Source organism: Podarcis erhardii (assembly GCF_964252035.2).
Source record: "Podarcis erhardii genome assembly, chromosome: 15".
NCBI lineage: Eukaryota > Metazoa > Chordata > Lepidosauria > Squamata > Lacertidae > Podarcis > Podarcis erhardii.
Window position 1 is genome coordinate 9,682,692 of NC_138505.1, and position 10,595 is coordinate 9,693,286.

Sequence of the window (10,595 nt, forward strand, 5' to 3'; positions counted from 1 at the left end):
AAGCCACACCCCTTCACTGGCCCAACCCTCCCTGAATGTTTTTGCCTGGCTGGAATATGCCCTTGAACTCTGTGTGTAGAAACTAGTCTAGTCCAAGGTAAAAATTTGCATATATTGCCCCCGCCTCCTTTTCCATGTGGCCCTGTCCACGACTGGTGTGTGGCCCCCGGAAGCTTGTCCAGAACAGAATGTGGCCCTCTATCTCTGCAGGTTTCCCTGCCCCTGATTTAGATAATGGGTGTTCCACTTTAGCTAGATCTGCTTTCCTTAAATGTATATATATCGAGGGGGAAACTCGTCAAGGACCGAGAGAGGAAGTTTGGTCCTGTCTGCGCCTTCTGAACTGACCCGTTCATTTTTATTCTAGCCGTAGAACCTGTGACGGAGGGTCCCAAATCTCAACCACGTGGGAGAGGCAGCTCCGAGGGTGAGTGGCGCTCGGGCAAGGGGGTGGCAGCAAGGCGGTTTGTTGCATTTAAAGCACAGGGGGGGGGGGAGTGCATGATTTTAAAAAGGCATCCTCAGTGTGCCTTGTGCTTTACTGAGGAATATGACAAACAGGACAGTTCTCTTCCTCAAGGAGTTTACAATCACACATTTCTGTCAAAACAAAACAAATTCCTTCCAGTAGCACCCAGTAGCAGACCAACACGGCTACCTATCTGTAACTGGAACTATGGAACACATTTCTGTGTCCTTGACAAAGACAGAGGAGGTGATAGGAAGGCAGCCGAAATGTACACTGACTGAGTAGATCTAGCTTCAATCCAGTCAGCGATTACAGCAAAAAGGTTGCCAACTGACCCTTAAAAAACAGCCTGACCGCTCTTGTGCCTTGAGCAAAATAGTGGTAGCTCCCAACTGGCCAGCGAAGCTTTTATGTATTATTATTTGTTTCATTTATATCTCACCTTTTCCCCCAAGGAGCTCAAGGTGGCATATTTATGAATCTTCCCCTTCCCCATTTTATCCTCACAACAGCCCTGTGAGGTAGGTTAGGCTGAGAGGCAAGCATGGCTGGTTGGGGATTTGAACCCTGGCCTCCGAGGTCCTAGACAAACACTCTTGACTTTTACACCACACCGCGAACACAGAGCGGGAACTTATCCCCTCAGGCAAAGAGTGTGTGCGGCATGTCTCAAGCTGGTGTTAATAGGTGTTGTTAAAACTTACAGGAAAGTTGGCAACCCACTCAGGTGTTCTGCCAAAGAGTTTACAGACGCGGAAGACAGTTTTGAGGAAGGAGGGTGGTGGGGAAGACGGGGGGGGGGGGGGAGAGAGAGAGAGAGAGAGAGAAGATTAGCACCAAATATTCCAAGATTTGGCAAATCACCTTTTTGGGGAAATAAAATATTGCACAAGCTGGAGGTTTTCAAGGGCCAAAAAGGCTTGAGATGGCCTCCTTGGCATTTGATCCAATTTTATTTTATATACAATCACCAAGGCTCCAGGTACCCACAGGTCTATGCGATTGTCTCGATCTACCGCTGTCTGAAGTTATTCTTTATCTCCCTTTTTGAAATAAAAACATGTACCTGTTTTGATTCAGACCACGGAGCCTTTTGCAATTATTGGCCGCACACCCTTTTCCTCTTGGCATGTGTTATTATTGACGCAGTAAATCACCTCTGTATGCTATGCTTTTTTATTGGCAATTGTGACAGTGTACCTTTTTTTAAACAACTAATGTTTCTTCATTTCTTGAAACCTGTTTGTTATTAGAGTTCAGTTTTAAGAAAACTGGGGGAGAAAGGAAAAGGAAATTAGAACTAGGCAGGACTTTGAGGGTGGAATTGCAGGGATAAGGGGTAGCGAGGGACTCACATCATCCCTGACCATCAGGCAATTGCAGCTGGGGATGGTGGGAGTTGGTATCTGAAAACATCTGGGGATTCATGAGTTCCCGCTTTATACCTTTGTAAGTGCATTTAATATGGTCCCTGATTGGTTGGGCCGTTGGTTGGGCCGAAGGCTCTCCACATCTCTGCCTATTTGGTACCTACTGGTACCTCCCATCATCCAGCCAAGGGCCTTCTGGCACTTCCCTCACTGTGAAAAGTGAAGCCACGGGGAACCAGGCAGAGGGCCTTCTCGGTGGTGGCACCCACCCTGTGGAACACTCTCCCATCAGATGCCAAGGAAATAAAAAACTGCAGTGGAACCTTGGTTGTCAAACGTTTCGGAAGCCGAACATTTCAGAACCCAAACGCCAACAACCCTGAAGTGAATGCTTCCATTTTCGAACGCACCTCTCCATTTTTAAAAAAGGAATCTGCCAACCGGCAATTGCGCCTCGGTTGTCGAACATTTCGGAAGTCGAACGGTCTTCCGGAACGGATTACATTTGACAACTGAGGTTCTACTGTATCTGACTTTTAGAAGACATTTCAAGGGAACTCTGTATAGGGAAGTTTTTAATGTTTGATGCCTTATTGTGTTCTTAATACAGTGGTGCCCCGCAAGACGAATGCCTCGCAAGACGGAAAACCCGCTAGACGAAAGGGTTTTCCGTTTTGGAGGTGCTTCGCAAGACGAATTTCCCTATGGGCTTGCTTCGCAAGACGAAAATGTCTTGCGAGTTCCTGCGGGTTTTTTCCCCTTCTTTCTCCCTTTTCCTAAGCCGCTAAGCCGCTTATCAGCTGATCCGCTGATAAGCCGCTTAACAGCTGATCTCTAAAAGCCGCTAAACCGCTAATAGCGCTAATCCGCTAAACTGTCAATGGGCTTGCTTCGCAAGAGGAAAAAACCGCTATACAAAGAGCCTCACGGAATGGATTAATTTCGTCTTGCGAGGCACCACTGTATTTTGCTGGGAGCTGCCAAGAGTGGTTGAGGCAACCCAGTCAAATGGTCATAACACACAACAACAACAACAACAACAACAACAACAACAACAACAACAACAACAACAACAACTGCTCGTTTTTTTCTCTGTCCTCCCCACACAGATGCCGCTGTAGCCCCCGGACGTAGCTCTGCCCCTTCCTGGTCCAGTGGGGCCTGCTTGGGGCTGGCCCTCTTACCCTTCCTGTGGCTCTGACCCCACCCCCGCCCCCAGGGCCAGGGACTCTTAAGAGGCTCCAGGCTGGGGTGAGGAGCGAGGGCGGCGCTTGGTCCTCCTCGTCCCCCACTCGCAAGGATGCTGGATTCCTCACTTGGCACTTTAGAACTCAGAGGCGATGTACTGGTGGGCCTCCTTCACAGCCGGACCCCTTGCTCCCCAGAGATGAGCTGAATTCCCAGATGCTGCGTCAACCCAGCCAAAAGGGGGCAGGACGCCCCCATAAGTCTCAGTATACCCACCCCCTTCTCCGTTTGGATCCACTGAAGCAAGAGGAAGACCTTTGGCCTGGAGGTAAGGCTTGGAGCAGGCAAGGTGGTGGTGGGCCAAGGGTTAAACCTTTTGGCTAGACTACTACAATGCTTTCTATCTGGGGCTGCCCTTGATGTTGGTCCAGAAGCTGCAACTGGTGCAATATGCGTCAGCTCAACTGCTCCCTGGGAAAGGATACCGGCAATGCATTACCCCACTGTTGAAAGAATCGCCCTGGCTGCAAATTGGTGATGAGGCTAAATTCAATGTGCTGGTTCTGGTGCAGAAAGCCATCTATAGCATGGGACCAGGATGTCTGAAAGATCGTCTTGCCCCTTATATAATCAATGGATCACTGTGCTTTCCAAGTGAAGGCCGCCTGTAGATATCATCTTATTAGGAGGTCTTTCCCCAACTCTTTGGAATTCCCTCCCAGTGAATATTAGGCACTGTTGTCTTATCGGCACCTTCTGAAGACTTTCTTGTTATAGATACAGTGGTACCTCGGGTTAAGTACTTAATTCGTTCTGGAGGTCCGTTCTTAACCTGAAACTGTTCTTAACCTGAAGCACCACTTTAGCTAATGGGGCCTCCTGCTGCTGCCGTGCCGCCAGAGCACAATTTCTGTTCTCATCCTGAAACAAAGTTCTTAACCTGAAGCACTATTTCTGGCTCAGCGGAGTCTGTAACCTGAAGCGTATGTAACCTGAGGTACCCCTTTATAAAGATCCTAGCCTGCATCTGTATTGGAATTGTTTGCAATGTTTTTGTTTTGTTTTGTTTTATCCCTTGCTGCTTACCGCCCTGGGCTCCTTTGGGAGGAAGGGTAGGAGAGAAATCATCTAAAGAAATAAGAGTTTAAATAAAGCCATAACAGTAGGACCATGAAGGATATTGACTCTGGCCCCCTCATTAATGCAGGATCTACAATGCAGGCTACAGCTACAGCATGGATGGGAGATCCTGTAGCCTTCCCAGAGGATGCTGGACTCTGACTCCCAGCAGTTCCAGCATAGCCAGTCGGCAGGGATGTTGGGAGCCCAGCAACCTCGGGGTATGCCAGATGTTCCCCACACTTGAATTGGAACCATGAGGACTGGAATCTTACTTTTTTTCTGGAAGAACTGAGGTAGCTCAGTGCATTTGCTTTGCAGGGTTTCTGGGTAGAGAGACCTGCCTGAAACCCTGGAGGGTTTCTGCCAGTCAGCAGACAGTATTGAGCTGGGCAGTCCACCATCCTTGACCGATGGCCATGCTGGCTGGGGCTGATGGGAGTTGGAGTCCAGCAATCTCTGGTTGCCTCTCCTTGATATACAGTGGACACAGGTTGCGAACGTGATCTTTGTGGGAAGCATGTTCGCAATGCACTGCGTCTGCGCACGCGCGGGTTGCGATTTGGCGCTTATGCGCAAAGCACGATTTAGCACTTCTGTGCAAGCGCCGAAACCCGGAAGTAACCCGTTCTGGTACTTCTGGGTTTGGCGCGGTATGCAACCCAAAATCGCGCCTATAACCCGAGGTATGACTGTACAGAGTTCCTTAAGAGGTGAACAAAAAGAGTAGGATTTCAGAGTTTGGAGGTCTTGAGAGGCCATCTCTCCTGACCTCATGCTTGGCACAGGGATCTCACAACGTTCAACATCCTTGACGGCCGTCCACCCACCCTCTGCTTAAATAAATCCAGGGAAGACGAGTGTGCTGGTCTCGGGGGCTAACCGAGAGGCAAGGTCCAAGTTCAGTCCGAGGTCAGGGGTCCAGTATGGAGGTTGTCTGTCAAAGGCGAGGCGGGGTCCTAGGCAGGGAGTCGGGTGAGGTCAGGAACTCCGGCAGAAGAGCAGGACAGGAACAGGCTACCAACAATGTTGCTCCCGCAACCTGGGACTGGGGCTGGCCGGCTTTTATCTGCCCCGAGGCATAGGGCAGCCCCGGTCCACAGGTGACTCGCCTCTCCTGGCCTGGAGGCGAGCACTCCTCCTGCGGGAACTTAGATCCGTCCGCCTCTCTGCCCTGAGCCTCTGCAGCTCAGGAGAGGCTGGAGGGTTACCGGACCCAGAGGCAAACTCAGCTTCCCCTGACGGGGCTGAGAGTGGAACACCTGCAGGTAATGGGTCCTCCATCACCTCAGGAGCCAGAGCAGACTCAGCTGGTGCCTGCACCTGAGGATCCAGCACAGGTGAGGACCCTTCAGGCTCAAGCGCCAGCCCTGGCTCAGCAGGTTCTGGAGGGGGGGACTCCTGTGCAGGCTGGGATTCCTCAGATTCAGCCTCTGAGTCTGAATCCTAGCCCGTCACAGCAAGCTTGCCGCTTCTGGAGTTGGCCTGCTCAACTGTCCGACATCTCTTGCACATTAGGACATTTAACTCGTTTATTTCGACTGTTTAGATACAGCTTAACTGCAACTGCCTTAGGGTGGCGCACAGGTAACTCAACAACATGATAAACATTTATCCAAAAGGCAGCTTAAAACTGTAAGATCAGAATTCGGTTAAAATGCTTGCTGGGTTTTGTTTTGTTTTTTGAAATTAAAGAGGCTTCAGGAAGGTCAACTGGGGAAGGAGGCCTGTCTGATCTGAGCCGGGAGGGTGTTCCATAGAACGAGGGTCCACAATATGGAACGCTCAGCTCCTGATGGATGCAAACTGTGCATATGAGCCATAGAGGCCTGCGAATAGAGGCTCCTCAAAGACCTCCATGATTGGGCAGGGATATAAGGATTTTGGGGGAATGGCTTCACGGGTCGATTCTCCTCCCCTGCCCTGGGGGCTTTTCCCTCCCTAAATATTTTTTTGGTATACAGTGGTGCTTCAGTTTACATACGCTTCAGCTTACAGACTCTGCTAAGCCAGAAATAATGCTTCAGGTTAAGTACTATGCTTCAGGATGAAAACGGAAATCGTGCTCTGGCGGGGCTGCAGGAGCAGGAGGGCCCCATTAGCTAAAGTGGTGCTTCAGGTTAAGAACAGTTTCAGGTTAAGTATGGACCTCCGGAACGAATTAAGTACTTAACCTGAGGTACCACTGTACCTGCAAGGACTGAGGTTCCACCCCATGCCTCTTGGCAATCTGTCCCTCTTCTTGTTCGACGGTGCTGTTTTGACTGTGTGTAGGGACCAGCGCTAACCTCTGAACTTTGGAAATAGCCAGTGGGTCGGTGGGGTGGGGGGAGATAAAGTGAGATTAAAACAAGTGGACAACAAACAGCCACAGAACTGCTGAGCTACTGGCAACAGGACATTGGGAGGGAAGGGACAAGGCAGAAAATTACAGAACAAATCACATAATCTGCGGAGGCGGTTCAAAATCAAATAACAGAACCATGAAAATGTCAGAAGCCAATATGAAAGACCGGGAGGAGGCGTGACCATTCGTGTCAGCAAAGGGCACTAAAAACATGGGTAGTGTCTGTGTATCGGCCGCAGCTCAGGGACAGAGCAGCTGCTTTGAATGCTGAAGGTCCCCGGGTCGTTCCCCAGGTGGGGCTGAGAATTGGCCCCTGCCCGGAAACCTGGAGAGCCGCTGCCAGTCAGTGTAGACAGTATGGAGCTAGATAGACTCTTGGTGTAAGGAAGCAATCATATTTTTGTCAACCTGCTGGTGACAGTCAGATAAATTGAATTTGAGGGGGCAAATCTCTGGTCGTGTGCTAATGTGGGGAGCTAAACAGAGCACCCATGTTCAGACGCAGTCTATCTCCCAGGCAACAGAAGGAATGGTCTGACCCAGCCTTCTTAATGTCTGTACATTCCTCAGTAATAATAATAATAATAATAATAATAATAATAATAATAATAATAATAAAATAATTTATTTATATCCTGCCCTCCCCAGCCAGAGCCGGGCTCAGGGCAGCTAACAACAATAAAACAGTGCAACATTCTAAAAACATTTCATTATAAAAAATAATTAAAATCAGATTGATGGCAACCATAAGCTTAAGTTCTGTAAAGATTGCCAAAGGAGGGAGTCAGGCTGCACCCTGACCAAAGGCCTGGTGGAACAGCTCTGTCTTGCAGGCCCTGCGGAAAGATGTCAAATCCCGCAGGGCCCTAGTCTCTTGTGACAGAGCGTTCCACCAGATTGGAGCCACAGCCGAAAAAGCCCTGGCTCTGCTTGAGGCCAGCCTAACCTCTCTGTTGCCTGGGACCTTCAGGATGTTTTTATTTGAAGACATACCAGGAGAGGCGGTCCCGTAGGTACAAGGGTCCTAGGCCATATAGGGCTTTAAAGGTCAAAACCAGCACCTTAAACCTGATCCTGTACTCCACCGGGAGCCAGTGCAGCTGGTATAGCACCGGGTGAATGTGATCCTTCAGCAAGGACCCTGTAAGGAGAGGAAGGGAGAGGAAGGAACTCTGCACATGCTTCAAGGCAGCGTTTGGGTTAATGGTCATGTCACGTGTTCTGGGGGAGGGGTCGGTCTGAAGCCAGGTTGTGGGGAAAGGGCTTGGTAGTTGAGCCCCCCTGGTCTGCCTCTTAACAGGATCTCTCTTGTTCCCTTCCCTACAGGAGTTGATTCTCCACGGTGACATTCCTGCCGGAGGTCAGGTTGACCGTTTCTGGTGACTGCGGTGCTGTCAGAACAGGGATTTTCCAGCTCGCCAAAAAGACTCAGATTTGGTTTTTGGGGAAAGTGGCATGGAATTGGGGGAGTGGGGAGTGGGGGAGAAACTGAAATATCTCTTCTGCAGCGCAGCAAAGGACTCGCAATATTTGTGTCCAGGACTGTTGATATGCCAAAGATGGGGAGAGACACTTTGCAGTCCGTGACACTCGAAGCTCAGCTGCTTTAAAAAAGGGGGGGCATCGACTTCTCGCCCCTGTTTTATGTCTCTGTCAAGCTCGGCTTCTCTCTCTCCCCTGCCCGGAAGCAAAAAACTGGACTGTGTCAGCCCACCCCCGCCGCCGCCTCCCCCCACCTTGTGTTCTCGGCGAGAACGGCCATGATGACACCTGCGCTTTTGTCTTCTATGAAGACGCTTCCTCGGTGTCACCAATTCCTGGTTTACGACTTCTTCATTTTAAATATGTTGGGGTCGTCCCCCCCGCCATTAATTGTCAGTGACTGAGCCAAATGATAAAATTGTTTCGGAAACTCGGCCCCCTTTCTTTCTATCCCCGGGACGTATCTCCCTGTTCCTCCACCCCCACCGAAGAGTCGGAAGGGGCATTGGGGGAAACCTAGGATATCGGGGTGGCAGGGCTGGGAGAGCTGTGTGGCTGGTGGGATGTGGAAGTCTTCGGCTGCTGGGTTGGGGATGCAGGAGCAGCAGCTGAGATTTCGTATGGGGGGGGGCAGGGAACCTCAGGCCCATGAGCTGGATGCGGCCCTTTGGGGGCCGTCTCCCTCTGGCCCTCAGAACTCTCCCCGGCCCATGCCCCTCAGTGCCCTGGCATCACAGCCTCTTTTGGGTGCTTTTGCCTGAACTGAATGTCCCTTGGACTCTGATCACGCCCCTCGGTTGCAGGATAGAGAAGGTTTTGTGTCGGTGTGTGCTAAAAGCAGTCTACTGTACAAAGGCACAATTAGCATTTGTTGCGCCACCCTCTTTGGCTACTGGCCCGCCCACCATGCGGCCCCCCAAAAAAGTTTCCTAGAAAGGAATGTGGCCCCTAGGGCTGATAAATATTCCCCACCCCTGTTGTACAGGGGCTGCTTTCAGAAAGTCAGTGGGTGCGTTAGGCAAGAGATCTGAAGTTGCGTCCCTTCGGTTTTAGGCTGGGGAAGGGTGAATTGGTGAGGGTGTTTCTCCCCCTCGGATGCTGGCGGGTGCGTAAAATGGTGGCAGTAGGAAGCTTAAGGGCTCTTTTGTCATGAAATCCACCATTTTTTCCTTCCAGTTGTAGCCAGACCTCTTCCCCACTCCTGTCCAGTAGCCTTAAAAAAATGGAATTAGCAAACAGAGGTCATCTGAAGGGGACTGGACTGTCTGTAACCTGAGGAGGAAGGGGCATAGCTCAGTCGCAGAACATCTCCTTTGTGTGCAGAAGGTCCCAGGTTCAATCCCCAGCGTCTTCAGGTAAGGCTGGGATTGTCCCCCAATCCAGGGCCGGCCCTACGATGAGGCAGATTGAGGCAGCTGCCTCAGGTGGCAGGTGCTGGGAGGGGACATAGCTGCAAGTGCCATGTGGTCTGTTGCCCTCAATTGCAGTGGAAGACGCTTTTTTCTCACCAGCGTCAGAGTAAGATTCAACTCCCAATCAAACTAGCTTCTGTATGTGCCTTGGGGGAGGGCGCCATTTTGTTTTTCGCCTCAGGCAGCAAAATGTCTTGAGCCAGCCCTGGTCCCTACTGTCTGAAACCCTGGAGGCCGCTGCTGCTCAATGCAGGCTTACCGAGCTAGACCCAATGGTTTAGCTCGGTATCAGTGGCAGTGGTGATTGCAGATGGTTCTCTGCTGGATTGGGGACCCTAAAACATTGCTGGACTCCGGCTCCCATCAGCCAGTGGCCAAGAGTGGTGGGTGCTGGAGTCCAGCCATATCTGAAGGTACTGAACTACAACACTTCCATTGCAGGGTGTTGGACTGGATGGCCTTAGGGGATCCCTTCCAAGTTTACAATTCTGCGATTCTATGACTACCATCTGCCCTAGCCAGCATGGCTGGTGTTTCAGAGATTACGGGAGTTGTAGTTCAGCAATTTATGGAGTACCAGTTGGCGGTGGTGCGAAGGCTGTTGCGTGCAGGGCCTGCCTCTGTCCCAGCAGCGATTGCAGGGGGTCTTGCGAGAGGACGCCCCCTCCTTTAAGGCAGGCACTAACGATGCCAACTTCTGAAATCAGGCCCAGAACTCTGTGCGGGGCAGAAAAAAGAGGTCTCTGGCATCTCTTTGCTCCGTTTGGCTCCCTTTTGTTCTCTTCCGCCTCTTCTCCCCCAGCCTCTCGGTACCGCGACCTTACAGGCGGGTGGGATTAATTGCAGTGTTTGATATTGAGATGTCAGGAAATGTCACGATGGAAGTTTTAATTACGGACCGCCTGCCAGCAATTAGTGTAGACGCTGCGGCGAGCTGGGCCCGGTGGGGGAACGGCGCCGGCACCGTGGCAACGGGTGACCCAGCCCATGCCAATCGGTTCCATGTGCCGCCTCGCAGGGGCAGTGGGGAGGTCCCAGCTTCTGGGGGGGGGCAATGGAAAGCCCACTTTTTGGGGGCGAAAGGCTCTGCACTGCCCGCTGGTCAGACGCAACGAGGCAGCCCACCTGTGGTGGCAGATTTCGAACGTGAACTAAGAGTGGAAGCCAGGCAGGTCTGACCCACGGGGGCCCATCCACCGGGAAGATCT

General features: G+C 51.3%; 1 protein-coding gene across 1 annotated transcript in view; it reads left to right on the forward strand.

Moving 5' to 3' along the window:
• Positions 1-8,405, forward strand: part of EFNA4 (ephrin A4) — a 32,906-nt gene extending 24,501 nt beyond the window's left edge. Inside the window, exons 4-6 of the mRNA XM_081841421.1 lie at positions 368-427; positions 2,949-3,355; positions 7,820-8,405. Of these exons, the coding sequence (XP_081697547.1) occupies positions 368-427; positions 2,949-3,040 (152 nt within the window). The 3' untranslated portion in view covers positions 3,041-3,355; positions 7,820-8,405. The remainder of the gene's footprint in view (positions 1-367; positions 428-2,948; positions 3,356-7,819) is intronic.
• Positions 8,406-10,595: the final 2,190 nt, after the last annotated feature.